Source organism: Vidua chalybeata, chromosome 4 (assembly GCF_026979565.1).
Source record: "Vidua chalybeata isolate OUT-0048 chromosome 4, bVidCha1 merged haplotype, whole genome shotgun sequence".
Lineage (NCBI taxonomy): Eukaryota > Metazoa > Chordata > Aves > Passeriformes > Viduidae > Vidua > Vidua chalybeata.
In genome coordinates this window covers 32,291,054-32,305,445 of record NC_071533.1, presented here as the reverse complement: position 1 = coordinate 32,305,445, position 14,392 = coordinate 32,291,054, and the positions used below count along the sequence as shown (strand labels likewise).

Here is a 14,392-nt window from a genome sequence, read left to right as displayed (position 1 = left end):
CTGTGCCTTTGGTACTACTGGAGGACAATCCTGTAGGTAAAATATGTAAAAATGTGTGTTCATTCTACTAATGTAAAAACAAATTTTAATCTTTAGCTTGTTGAAATGTACCCAAAAAATATTAGCCTCTGATTCACAGAAAGTAGTTCCACTACACAACACAAATCTAAATATCCATCATTTCTTTCCTTACGTGCTAGAGACTACGGCAATAAAAAACAAGGTTTACAAGTCCCATATTTTCAGTGATTTTTAGCTTTCTTATAATTCTAAGTTTGGATCATTTCTAGAGCTATGTTAGGAAGACTTGTATCTAGACAGCATTTTGTTGCTTCTCTTTGCATTGAATTAATTTTAGACTTGGAAACACCACCTGCCAGGCATTTCAAAGCTAAATGGGATATGGCTGTTTATGGCTTTAGCAGTACCATTTTAAACCAGTCTTCTGCATACCATTGTAAATAAAGAATCTAGCCTCTGGGGAAAAAATCAAATCTACAGACTTGACATTGAATTAACATCAGCTTTTATTACTGGGGATGCTATTGGGTGATATTCCTTATTTGACATACCTTGTTCGGTAAAAACTCAAATGGATCACCTTCCATACTTCTCCCTACCCAAATGTTAAAACATATATTCCTTACTTTTACACTATTCAGAATATAAAATCAACACAGTCTTACCTTTAAAACTGTTTACATTCTACATACACCTAAGTCCATACCTTTTTTGGCATCTCAAATGATTCTGCTGGGGATGCTCACAGTATCAGTCATTCTCATTCAGCAGTACGCACACTAAAGTTTTCAAAAATTATCAGCAGCACAACTATATATCAAGAAAAACTCCACACCAGTGGTTTGCCCACATCACTTGGCAATGTCCTTTTAATATTAATACACAGAGAAGTAAAATTTTTTCATAAATTTGTTCAAGTATGTGGAACATGTAAAATGCATAAGAATCAATATGGACTTCATTAATGTTATATTTATTTATTTTCCAGCTTCATACAAACTGGATGTAGAAGCATAAACATAGTACATTTCTACCATTTTCAACAAAAATATAACCAATATGTACAATTATTGTATTAAAAATACAAAAGGATACAGACTCCACCAATGTCTTTCTAAAAGACATACAGGTACAAGTAGTATCAAAAGTATGAGGAAATCACCAGTTAATTGTACATTCTGCACTTGACATCACAGAGCGAACTGAGATTAGCAGTCCTATGGTCTACAATTACTTAATGCTTATATAACATTTGTGCAACTTGTGATAGAGCTAGGATTTTGTATTTCTATATGCACATGAGGTCCATAACCTTGAGAATAAAACTGGCAAATAATGCATATTACATGTAAAATTACAAATGCATAATTGACAATGTTATATATAAGCAAATAGACAAAAGCTATGATTACTGGAGAGAGAATTAAATAAAGCACTGACATTTGTTTGATACAGTGAAAAAACACTGCAATTTGATCTTTAAAAGTTGAAGCTATTTACGTTTATCTACTGATCAATATGATCAGCTGAGTTCAATGGAAAAAAAAAAAATCCAAGACCAGCAGTTCCTCACATTTGAGTACTACTCGGATTGGCAGCCTTCACTTCTCCGGAGTCTGTGCAAAAACAACACAAAAATAGAGGGGAGGGTCATTTCAGTCATTATAGGGTTAATAGCAGCTGTGAGCAGGTGGTTGCTACACATTGGCCTTCTCTACACATGCAGTGTTCCATGAAGCCATTAACAGTTGTGACTATTTCTGCATTGCAAAGGCTGGCAAATCTAACTGTGTTATTTTTATTTTTTTCACTTAAAGGCTCGATTATCCCCTAATGTCAAAGTCAATAGATGGAAGTTATTAGATCGGTGTTAACAGCTGACACGAGCTGTGCCATCCCAACTTGCCTTCACTGCAGTGTTATCCAGTTAATTTTTATTTTAATATAACTACTATATAGTTTAAAAATAAAAAGTATATAACTTAACAGTGGGGTTGCCGTCTGTCTTATTACAATGGGACACTTTTTTTTAGCATGCCATCCTGTATTCCGCAAGGCACAGGTATGAGGCACACTGTGTCCTCTTGATCACTGACCAGTTGTGAGCACTGTGTTTCTGAATTTACGCCAGACCCAGATGAGGATGCTGTTAGCACTAACATTTACAAACTTGTGAAGATTCCAGGGTGGGGCACATTAAGAGCAAAGCCAGGTAGTCAAGGAAAGGCTGCATCCTGCAACCTCTGCCTTCCCTTCTGCCCTGCTCAGCCATGTGATAGCAATATTCTTCCAGGAGCTCAGGCTGGCAACCCTACTTACAGGTGTGAAATAATACTGTAATTACTCTTCAGATGCACTATTTGATCTCCCAGACACAAACATACAAAATTGTAACAAAGGCATTGTAAACAAGCAAATAACCACTGCCTCCTTGAAGGATCTCAAAGCAATTTTCTCTTTGTAGGTTAAAGGCCAAATGTAATTTGACAACTAACTTATCTCATTATCCCAATGAGACTAAGTGCTAGGACTGTGATTAAAATCTAAAAGGAAGATTTAAAAAAACCCTTCCAGGCATTGGGAAGTGCAGCCAGAGTTAATCATCCTGATGTGATGATCTTGGAATTTGGAATGATACTGTGTGATGTGGCAGACAGCGACAGTGGTAGCTTGGAGATTGCTGCACTGTGCATTTCAAGCAACACAGTTTGAAAAGTGCCAGGGCGATTTCTTCACAGTATTTCACATGCAAGGGGAGAGGGGACAGAAGGGGGAGGGGCAGAGGAAGAAGCCCCATGCTGCTTTAAGGCAGGGAAGGAGGCAAATAGGTCCACCATCTTTTTAATCATAGTTCCAAGGCTCCTATTCTAGGGACGTCTTCTTGTGCTCTCCTTTAAGGTGGCTCACTCTGGATCCAGAAAAACCCAAGTCTTAGACAGCAGAGACTTGTTCATCTTCTGCAAACATAATAGGATAAAGAAAAATAGAATTTAGTTCATAAAGAACAAGACTGATACTGAATGAAACAAGCTGTGCATACAACAACTGTGTGTATTGTGCTCATGTGTTCGCCATTTCATTGTATAAGTATATATACTTTAAAACAATCTAAATTTCAGTACATTTCAGGTCTCATGAGACATATTCCTTTGGAATTTTGATCTTGAAGAAAAAAGGACAATTGCTTTAACTGAGCTAGATGCAGTTATCACCCTGAGGAGCACAACAGAGACTCCTAGATCTCTAATAGCTTCAGAAAGGCATCTGACATTTTTTCCCTAAATATATCTTCAGTCATTGTTGGTAGAAAAAATTAAAATTCTCTGTCATGGTAACTCAAAATTTGAGGCAATTCAGTTAAGGTAGACTTCATTTTTTTCCCCCATCATGCTCAACTGCAAGGTTCATCCTGCACCTAAAACCTTAGTAACTAAGCAGTTTGAGGGAGAAGGGGAATGTTAGTCTATCATTAAGCAAAACAAAGCATTCAAGTGCGTGATATTGGCACCACCCTGCCTAAATTTTGAGGACCTAAAGCTGCAACCCAGCTACACTTGCTCTCCATGGAAAAACATCACAGTTGAGCTGAAGCATAAAGATGTAGACACATTTGGACCAGCAAAGTAGCGAGACGGCAGTGGGCTCATCATGTGAAATAGAGTGGAAGACTCGGTGTTCACAGTGTAAAGAGCTTCAGGTAGAATGTGAGCAACTATCCAAATAAACCTGAGCAACAGTGCTCTATGGGGTGGATTTGGACAAGTATTCTGTAGACCAGGATACATTGATCCTAGTGTACAAAATATTTGAGCATTTTTGATCAAGTTAAATTTGATCAAAAATTTTGATCATTAAATACATGGTTAATATGGAAAATCTTGGCAGGCAGGGCTGTACAAGGTGAACATAGGCACCTCCAGAGAAGCTGCCTAAGCCAACTGTTTGGTTGTTCAAGATTCAAGTGGACCTATGTTTCAAATTTTAAATTACATTTAGGATGAACTGAATTCCTTCCCTTCCAAAAAGTTAACAAATAGCAAGTTTTGAAATGAAATAGAGTTCAAATTATGGCAAGATTTGTGTCATTTGCTCTGTGTCTGTGAAAGCACTGACCCATTTTGCATGCAGCACACTCAAAATCTAACAACTAGAAATTTACCATCTTCCTCTGTGGAAAACCCTTGAGATGGATAGTGAGCAAGACGTGGGTCTGACTCATTTGGTTTATGCCACTGAGGTTTGTTCACGGGCCTGCCAGCTGAGTGGCCATGCGACTGCTGCTGTGGAGTTGCTGTCCCGTGAGTCTCACATGTCCGTGCCACCATTCTAGACCTCTGAAGTGCTATGTTGTAGTCTGGAGGCTTCCTGGTTGGATGGGAGCCACCTTCTGCAAACTCAGCAATAGGTATTCCTACATAACCGGGAGGAGTTGGAGGTGGTTCCCGATATCGACCCTCTTTTCTTGCTGCAGGAAAAACAACAGGTGATTGTTAGAGACAGGATGAGGAACACTGCTCAAAGGAAAATAGACAGTCAAAAGCTAAATAACTATCAAGCAACTCATAGCCCAGGAACAGAAACTCTGAACAACAGAGGTTACCTATCATATGCTAGACAAAGAACTTGTGAAAAATAAATGAGTCAAGAAAGTGCAGAATATATAACATACACAGGATATAGCTATTCTTCCAGCAGTGAACCGTTAGTCTAACAAAATTCACCAAATTTCATAGGGAATTTGTTCAAACTTCACAACTGAAGCTGTTCCATCAATTGTATGCATTAAAATGTACAGTGATCAAAGCAACATGGAAGACTCAAGAGTCCACAGAAGTAGTAAACATCATGAATTCTGGCATCTCTCCACATGTATGATTAACTTAATTCTGAAGATGGGCTTTGCATCCAAGAACTCATCTCTTTTGTTTTTAGCATCTTGGAAAGGAAAAAAGAAATATATCTGATACATTATTTTCTTCCTACAAAACTTACTACTTAATGAGACATAAGCTACAACTCCAAGTGATCAGGAAGAGAAGTGGGCTTCATCATTATACTATTTGCATGCAATGTCTGCAGCCCCTATGGTTGTATTTTCTGCAAAATCAAAATTGAAAGTATTCCCATAAGAACAATGACTGAATATTATTTTATCTAAGAGATGGAAAGACTACCACCTAGCCTGTGGATCTCACTGAGATGTAGCTGTTTACCTGAACAAGGCTTAACTCAGGGCATCCTGAGAAGCCCTCTTGGAGAAAACTTTAAGGGAAAAAAAAACCAGTTAAAAATCCTAAGCATCAGCCAGGACACACAACAGATAGGCAAGTCTCTGTTTCAGAATTAAGTGCTTAGAGAAGTCAACTGGGACTTTGATACTGAACACTTATTGTGGGTCCAGCCCTTTAACACACGACCACTTTAATGGCAAACCTTACAAATACAGCAGGAAAAACCACCGACAGACAATTTGCACAGCTTGTCATACACTATATTCTTGCATAAGTGTTGATGACAACACCACCCTGCATTACACAGGATGATTTGACTGAAAGGGCTGTACAAACTTAAAATGGACAGGTGCTACTTGGATGCAAGTTTTTATAGATTTAAAAATAAATCCTTGGTATTACAACAAAACCAAGAATTTTCAAATAGGGTCTAAGTATTTTTCTTGGGCAAACTGTTTTAACTGAGCAAAACAGCATGAAGAAGTTTCTGAGAAACTTTATTCAAAGATTTCTGAAAATCAGAAGTTCTATAGAAAAATTCTATTGTAGAAAAATTCTACTGTAGAAAAATTCTACTGAAATACTAAGAGAAATCAATATCTATTAAGTGCAAAAGAAGTATGTAAACCAGTGGGTTCTGTTGGATAGTGATACACATAGTTACATTTGCAGGACAGTTAGCTAATAGTAGTGAAGGCCATGGAATTGTGTTGGTTTGAATTTTCAGGTGTCTTTCATGTTCTTTCAAGTCCGTAAAAATGCAGTGGCAAGCACTGCCTTGAGAGGCAAGTTTGGAAGCACACCTGTTACACATTCTGAAAGAAACCAAGGGTTATCAAAGAGTAAAATTAGAGATTGGCATGAATCCATACACCTTCTTCCACTTGATAGCCCAGGGATTTAGACCTGCACCCAAGCTTTGAGGCAAAAGGCCACTGCTAAGAAATATACTCGGGCAGAAAATGGAAAAGCTCTTTATCATAGTGGTCTCAGCATGACCTCAATCTGGCAGACTTTCAGCTGTGTCAGCAAAAAATGGCTTTTAGATAGTTCTTCATGTTAACCTGACAAAAGGCAAAGTGAGGGGGAATGAAAGGAAGAAAAGAGGCAAAAATTCAGAGGTATTGGAAGGCACACAGATTAGAATGCATAGAAGGAACAATATGATAAAAATGTTAAGCTCTGCCAAAGACACCTTCATACTAATTTATACATTATCTGATCTTTCCATTATTGAATGCACAGAAATGTATTTCATCTCTAACTTTGAAACCTCTTCAGTTTCAGCAGTCCAAAGAAACATTTCAGTTGGTATTTTCACACAAAGGGATCCCATTTTCAGAAGTAAGGAATATTCACAATTATCAGACAAGTCATACAAAGGTATAAAGTAAAACACTTTGTAAAAATCAGGCCACATTTACTAAGATTTCTAAATATAGCCTATGGAGCCTTACTGAGATGAGAAATTCAAATTTCAGAACAGACATCTAAATACATCAACCTCTCAAAATACTGCCCAGCAGTTGAGCTAGTTTTTTGATGTATGGCAGGCTCTCCTGAAACACAAAGGCACTGCCAGAACTGAGAATCAACAATAAATTATATTTTCCCTAGCAATATATGTACAGTTAAAGGGAAAAAACTGAGACTACAAAATATTCAGTTTTGCTTTAAAAATTAAAAAAAAAAAAACAAAAAAACCAGACAAAAGAAATGCAGAACAATATGAGAAAACTTAAGCAAATAAATTAAAATACTTCACGGCAAACAAAACTTAACTTACCAACAAGCCCCTTTGTACTACTTGATGCTGCTGCTGTGTGGGCAGGGACGGGAGCAGGCTTTGTCTCCTCTGCTGGTACAGATGTTATGCTACTGGTGTCAGCTTCAATCGAAACATCCTTCCCACCCCTGCGCTTTATGGTACCTGTATCACCCTCGGAGTCCTCTCCCCAGTATCCTGTGGAAGATGCCCAGCTTGCTCTGGACTGTGCTTGATCAAGGCCCTCCCTACCTTGACTTTGCCTGCCATACTTTGTGCCATGGTCAGGGAACATCAGCTGGTCCATATGGCCACCTGAGGCCCACAGTCCCGCCCCATCGCCTGAACTATCAAAATGAGCGTGTCCAAAAGGCAGAGTCTCCCAGCTCCTCTGGTGCTGAATTGTCTGGATGTTATCATGAGAGCCACTCGAACAAGAAGTCCAGCTCCCACGGCCACTGTCAGCTGCGTCGAGCGAAGCTCTGTCCCCCTGGTCCTGTGACAGCTCTTCTGTACTAGGAGAAGAAAGTACAGTTGCTCCAGCATACAGGCCTCTGGTCTCTGACAGCGGTGCATATGAGCTGGGTACACATTGATGAGGGGGACAAAAAATCCAGTGTTGGAATTGGAAATCATGAACAAGACACACAAAGAAACAACCAAAGGAAAACAAAACACGCTGTGGGTTGGACTAGGTAACATTCATGACATTTTAAAGGTCTCTTTCCACTCAAACATTCTATGATTCTGTGGTGGAAGATTTTGATGCACTTGGTAGTACTTATTGTTTGCATGAATGGCTGATTCAATTTTGAGAATATAACATTTTTCTTTCAAGTACATCCTCAATAAAACAAAAGCCAACACAAACAAACAAAACTGGATAGATAATTTGCTGAAGCCTTACGCTTCAGCGGTGTAATTTCAAAAGGTAAAATCTTAACTTTGCAACAGCTCTTTAAGACAGGCAAACCACACAGACATACATACAGAGAAACAAATACGGTTAATCTACTGCTTTTCCAGCCATGGTGAGAAAATGCTAGAAAAAAAGCTAGCTTTCAAAAGCTAGGAACAGAACTTAGCAGCAGTTGGCTGATATTCAGGTTTAGATTTCAGGGTTTTTTTTCTGCCTAGGAAACTGTGAGAGCTAACTTTTCAACATTTCCTGCAAATGGAAATGTGTTTTAACCTTATTTTTGGAAACACATGCTACTTCATAGAGCAAATATGTCTTCTGTAGCCTTTCAATGATAGAGTGAGCCTGACATGATCCCTTACACAGCAGCAGATAAAACCAACAAAGTGTCACTTTTGCTTAGCAGATATCCAGACTCCTGGACTTGTTCTTCCAGGACACCTTTCTATGCAGACTAGAATCCTCTTCTTCCAAATATTTAAGACATCTGAATAAAGAGTTTGCATAGCCTGAGATTCCCAAAGCTGAAATACAGCACTTTTGAAACAGGTCTGTCATTCTCAGACCCTGAAGGATTAAAACCCCAGAAACCATTCTTCAGAGGACTGAAGCATCCAAATAACAGCTCCAATTATTTTCACACCAAGGTTCACTGCTAGAGATTTAGAGAACTCCTCACAGCACTAGCTTCCCCACCATTACAGAAGTTAATTACCTAGAAAATTACTAGAAAACCAGCAGCATAATGTGAATTTTAGCTTCCAATTATTGTTGACTAGAAGAGATATTTGGAGTAAAATATTTTGGAGTTAGACAAATATGCACTTTTCCATGAAGCAGACTGGAAAATTGCTAGCTATTTCTGTTCTCAGTTTGATCACTGAGTAATTGTTTGAATATCTCATCTAATTCAGTTAATTTCCCATGGAGAAAGCAGACTAGGGTACTAGTTTGCCACAAAGTGGATAATCTATGGCACCAATGAAATGCTCAGATGGTAACATCTACTGAGGTGAGGTCTTGCTGCTGTAGACCTCATCACTCACTCAGGAGTACAAAACCTTTTCTTGGCAGGAAAGGAGCATTATTGCAAAATGAAACACTGAAGTAGTAGTTTTTTAAGAGCAGAGGAGAAAAAAATATTTGAGAGAAACAGGGAAAGTTACATGGACAGATATACATGCCACATACACACTGAAAGTATGAAAGTATATGAAAGTATAATATAAGTAAGCACAAATAAAATTCTTACCCTAAGCTGTATTGATCTGGTTCAATCATGATTCTTCTATCAATCCTTCCCACACCAAGATTTGTCTCCACAATGCTGACAGAATGCCTCTGTCTCCTCTCATCATGCAGGGGGACTGGCATAGAGTCAAAAGAGGAATTGCTGACAATACTAGATCTAGAAGAAATTTCACTGTGACCAGAATCGGAGAAATTATCCACGGTGCTGCTTGGAGCCAAAGTGTAGCCTGCAAAGGGAACATGGTGTTAATCTGACTCTCCAAGATGCCTGCTCAGTTCTTGTCAGGCGACTGGCAATACTGCAATAAAACTGGCAATAAAATGAAGTTACCATTGCATTTACATAGCACTGCAAAAGATAAAGATACACAGCAAAACTGTGTGACACTGTCTTTGGTATCTTAATCAGAGATTGAGGATTGTGGGAACATGTACTACTCATTTACAAACCAACTGCTCTCCTTCCCTCTTCTAAATTCTTTTCAAATTCATCATCATATCCTCACATTATGAAATACTACTTCTCAAAATCTGCCTGTGCATAAACACTGTCTCCAAGACTGGAAGGAAAGAGATGTTCTGGTTGAGATTTCTGCTTAAAGTAATCCCAGAGACTCTGTCATACATTCTTCGTATTCTGCAAAGCTATGCTTCAGAGATTGTTGGGGAAGATGAAACCAGGAAAGCCTTATAAATATGATTGCCTGGCAAAAGATTTTGAGAATATAGAAACTATAAGAGAGATTGAAATGAAAGCAAGCTTTGAGATACCAAGCCTTACTTACTGAACAACTGGAAAACAATGGTATGGCCGGCTGAAGGTAATCCCCTTTTGATTAAACAACACCCTCTGCTTGCAGACAGGTCCAAGGGTCAGAGCAGACCCTACTAGCTTGGCAGAAGGGGTCCAAAGAGTAGCTTTTAGGGTTTAAAATGTAACACAGTATGATAATGTCATGATTCTTATAGGCTGTATGTAAATGCTATAGGATTTGTATCTTGTACTAGATTGGTTAGTGAAAATTAGAATATTCAGCACAGAAGAAGATTTATTGTATTGTAATGGGAACCTCCCTCTCTTACTCTTATTCTTGCCCTCTCTTGCTCTTACCTCTCTGTCTCTCTTGCTCTTACGGGCCTGCTCTGAGCTGTGGCTAGCAGCTCTAAGCACGGCCCCTGCACCCACGCCCTTTGTAATAAACTGCATGTTCCAAAACCTGACTTCAGAGATCTCTCGTCTCCGTCGACTGTCCTACCAATTAATGCTCCCTCCGACAGTCTACACTTCAGAGATGAACAGATATATGCAACCCAGATGTCTGGGCTAACTGCTTATTACATATTTTAGCTGAGAGAGGGGCAGGTTTTCATGTTTTCTTTGTGATACTTGGCTCACTGATTAATTCCAAAATCTATATTACCAGAATTATGGTGAAATTTGGAGGTAGGTAGCACTGACATGGCCCAACTTCTGTGACATGCAAACCATGTCATGGAAGCAAATTCAGCTTTTCTTTCAGTATTAAATAAATTGTGCTGAATGTTCTTGCCAGCTAAGTTAAAGATCATTAAACACATCCACAAGTCACCACAGTTTTCATATTTTGCTTTCACTCTACTCATAAGAGTCAAAATTACTTCAACTGATCTATCCCAATTCACTTGCTGAGAACTAATGCTGGGAATTAATGCTGTCATTTTTATCTGAAAGAAAATATCAACCATCAACCCAAGGATTTTTTTTTAATCGTGTTTATGATTTGCTTTTTGCAAAAATAAATTGCTGCTCACAACTGTGAGTTAAGTACAGAATTCCAATTCCTTTTTCAAAAAATGCATAGGCCTGACCATATTTATATAAGTTCACTCTTTGCTTATCTTGTATTTGGAAGAACTAATGATGGCAGCTTACAAGGACTCAAGATGATATATCCTCTACATATTATCCTCCTCCATCTGACCTTAGTAAATAACACTTCAATAGAAGTCACTCCAGCCTCAATGTATATTTTACCATAATGCTCTATTATGTAATTTTAAACTGAACTTTTATGCTATCCTGAAAAGAGAATAACTTAGAAGTCATATACAATATATCTAGGCTATCATACTTCCAAAGTGTCTTTTTTTTTTTTTGGTTTAAACTACAGGACAATGCCTCCATACTCTGTTTTGTCAATTCATAGCCAGAACTACCATGAAAACAAACAAGCAAGCTGGTTTTTAAAAAATCCCTTTAAAGTCCTAAATTTACTTTAAAAAATAACTCTATGAAATTACTTAAAAAGATCTTGGTCAAGAAAGCTCCAATGTATAATACCATTCCTTAAAAATTCATACACATGGTTTAAATAATCAGGCTGCTATTAAAAATTCTGTAGTATAAATTACAATATTAAATATTCTGATTTGAATTCCAAATACCTTAAGCCTTTCTGTCATATGTAGGTCACATCCCATTCAGATGCATGACACAGCAAATAATTCCTCTGATAGATCAGTGTGGTCAGTGCTGCACAAAGATTTTAAGTTTCCACCTGTACAGCCTTCCACTGAAGGCAGGAAACACTCGTCATTGGAATATTTTTTGTCAGAAGCAGCTGCAGTCAGAGTGACCTGCTGCATCAAATCCCGTATCATACTAGGCTATCTTTTCTGGCTTTTGATCACCAGAGGGCTTTCAGGTACCCTTGAAATCAGGTTCACAGCTACTTTTCACGTATCCCACTCTGCACTACATTTTCTGCCCTCTTGCTGACATATGCAACAAAAATTGGAGCAGCAGCATTGAGTGTCCAAATTCTCTCTCAGAAGCTTCCAAAGTCCATGAGCTTCAAGAAACAGGATAAGAAATATTGAACATCTACTACCTTTCCTTGGAGAGCTCTGTGGTGAAGTAGGAGGAGAAGACAGCTGCGAAGATGCACTTGAGACAGTGTCTTCAGATTGTTTCTTGTGACGATCCAAACTTCCTTCTTCCGATAATGAAAGGATTTTCTTTAAAGCTTGTGGGGAGTTAATGCCTTTAGGTAAGAATTAAAGTAGGAAGATGTAAAATCCAGTATAAATACATCCTTATGTTTCACGATGTATTTATAGAGCACACACTCCACAGGAAGAAAGCTACATTTTTTTCCAGTATATTTCTGAGTTCCTGACACCAGCTTAAATGAAGCAAAATGTTAAAAGTATTCCCATTTAAAATATAGTGGTTTATTCCTGCACATTAATGCAGATGATCTTTCATTCTGGCCACATAAATACTTTGCCACAGAAAACATGAAGCTTTGATGTTGCAGAATACTGCCTCAATATATAAATGAGGATATGCATAGGAATGGTTACTGAGAAACTTGAACTCAAATTAGCTTAAATACAGAGACACACCCATCTCACTGGTTAGTGAAGATTTATATAGTAAGAATTCAAACTACTGTCCTGTTTCTTTTCTATTCAGAGTAGCCTAGAAGGTCAAAGGAAACTGGAAAGAAAATTAATAAGGATTAGGCTTATGAAACAAGACCATCCTGAAGCTGCCTTTCTCTCTTTCCTTTTTGAGAGCTATCTCTGCACCAGCTTATTTTGGGAAACTACAGAGTAAAAACATCCTGAAGATGATGTATGATGTAAAGATCTAGAGCATTAGGAATTGCTTTTCCCAAACCACATAAATTCATCTTTCTTTTCCCCTCCCCTCAAAGATCCACCCTGGGACAGCCTTATAAGTGAAGACAGTTTCTCTGACAGTTTTGCCAATGTTTTTGGTAGAGGTTATTTCCAAACAGTTGTGGACTTTTATCTTTGATCTGTTGGATCACAATCCTGCTATCAATAATTCACAGCTGCCTGATCATCATAACCTAGTCAGTTTTCAGAAACTTTGCCACTATGAGCAAAAAAATGCAGTCTATGAAGCTTCAAAGTCCTTTCAAGATTAAAATTTAATGGTAAAATCAACAAGATCTAGATGAATATTGAATTGCTTCTTACTCATTTTGCTGCCTCTAATGCTTTCTTGCAGCCTAAGCAGTGCATGAGGAAAACCCATAAAGAGTGAAATCAGAATTAAGCTCTTATGCAATAACCACCATGAAAAAGGAAGGGCTAGTTATGCTACATATACTTCCTAGGAATATTATCATACCTGTCATTTAAAGAGTTCATTAATAGTGCATATATATATTTTGTACACATGTTGGGACACAGAATTGGAAATCAGGGTAGAAGAAGTTCCTATAGTCCAGTGCTTTACTGTAGAATACAGAGGCAGCAACAACAACCATGTAACAATAAAAAGCAGAAGGGAGTAGAAGCCAAAGGGATAATTGTCAATGTGAAAGTTCAGACCCACATTTCTAACAGGACTGCCAGTTTGAGCAGGCCTCAATTTCACCTTAAAAATTTAACTTTTGAAGAGATACCAAAATTTCTGAGGCATCTCAAGAACTCCAGGTACCCAATTCCTCTAGAAAAGTTAAGGCAAGATCCCAAGGCAAACTGTGAGAAACATTTATTCTTTCCAGCTGCTAGCAAGAGGTAAATATTTACACTGATTAAATTGACAGGATGCTTTCCCTGGACTTCTTCCTTTCCATTTTTAGAGAAGAGAACTATGCCTAGACACTGCATGAACAGGTATAACCTGCATATCATACTACCAGAAATGGAAGTCTGAACCTTATTTGATTAAAAATGTCTTCTTGACATAGGCAAACAAACTTCAGAAAATTAAACCAAATTCTTCCTTGTTCCACCTACCGAATGGTGGGAGGTCTTTGACTGGCACCTTCTTGCGAGAAGGATAGAGAGACACGGCCGGGACCTGCAATGCTTGGTTTACTTTATGCTGCTGCTGCACTTTCTGCTGGATGCCTGCCCGGGGAGCCACTGGTGATGTTTCTGATTTCCCAGATCTCTTGTCTCCTGTGTTCTTCGGCACTTTGCAAGAAAGGGGACAAAACACTGAATGACTACCAGCTGAATACACAGTGGTGTTTTAGTTTGAGCAGTGCAAAGCCCTCTGATTAACAATTAAAAGGTGCGCAAATACTCGTCCAATTAATACAGCATGATATCTTTAGACAGAAAAGATGAAGAGGAAAAGAGGGGGAGCTGTAACTCCATTTAAAAGATGTACATTATCAATGAATGTTTTCTTTCTCAAAATAAAGCTCCGTTACAAAAACCATGACCAGAAGTTATACT

At 38.2% G+C, this 14,392-nt stretch overlaps 1 protein-coding gene across 2 annotated transcripts in view; it reads right to left on the bottom strand.

Moving 5' to 3' along the window:
- Positions 1-676: 676 nt before the first annotated feature.
- RAPGEF2 (Rap guanine nucleotide exchange factor 2) overlaps positions 677-14,392 on the bottom strand; it is a 185,350-nt gene continuing 171,634 nt past the window's right edge. The window contains exons 24-29 of one of the 2 annotated variants that reach the window (XM_053940955.1): positions 13,946-14,125; positions 12,058-12,210; positions 9,189-9,414; positions 7,039-7,598; positions 4,181-4,486; positions 677-2,978 (exon numbers count right to left, since the gene is read on the bottom strand). In XM_053940955.1, the coding sequence (XP_053796930.1) occupies positions 2,953-2,978; positions 4,181-4,486; positions 7,039-7,598; positions 9,189-9,414; positions 12,058-12,210; positions 13,946-14,125 (1,451 nt within the window). In that variant the 3' untranslated portion in view covers positions 677-2,952. The remainder of the gene's footprint in view (positions 2,979-4,180; positions 4,487-7,038; positions 7,599-9,188; positions 9,415-12,057; positions 12,211-13,945; positions 14,126-14,392) is intronic. The other variant, XM_053940956.1, reaches the window with a different exon arrangement.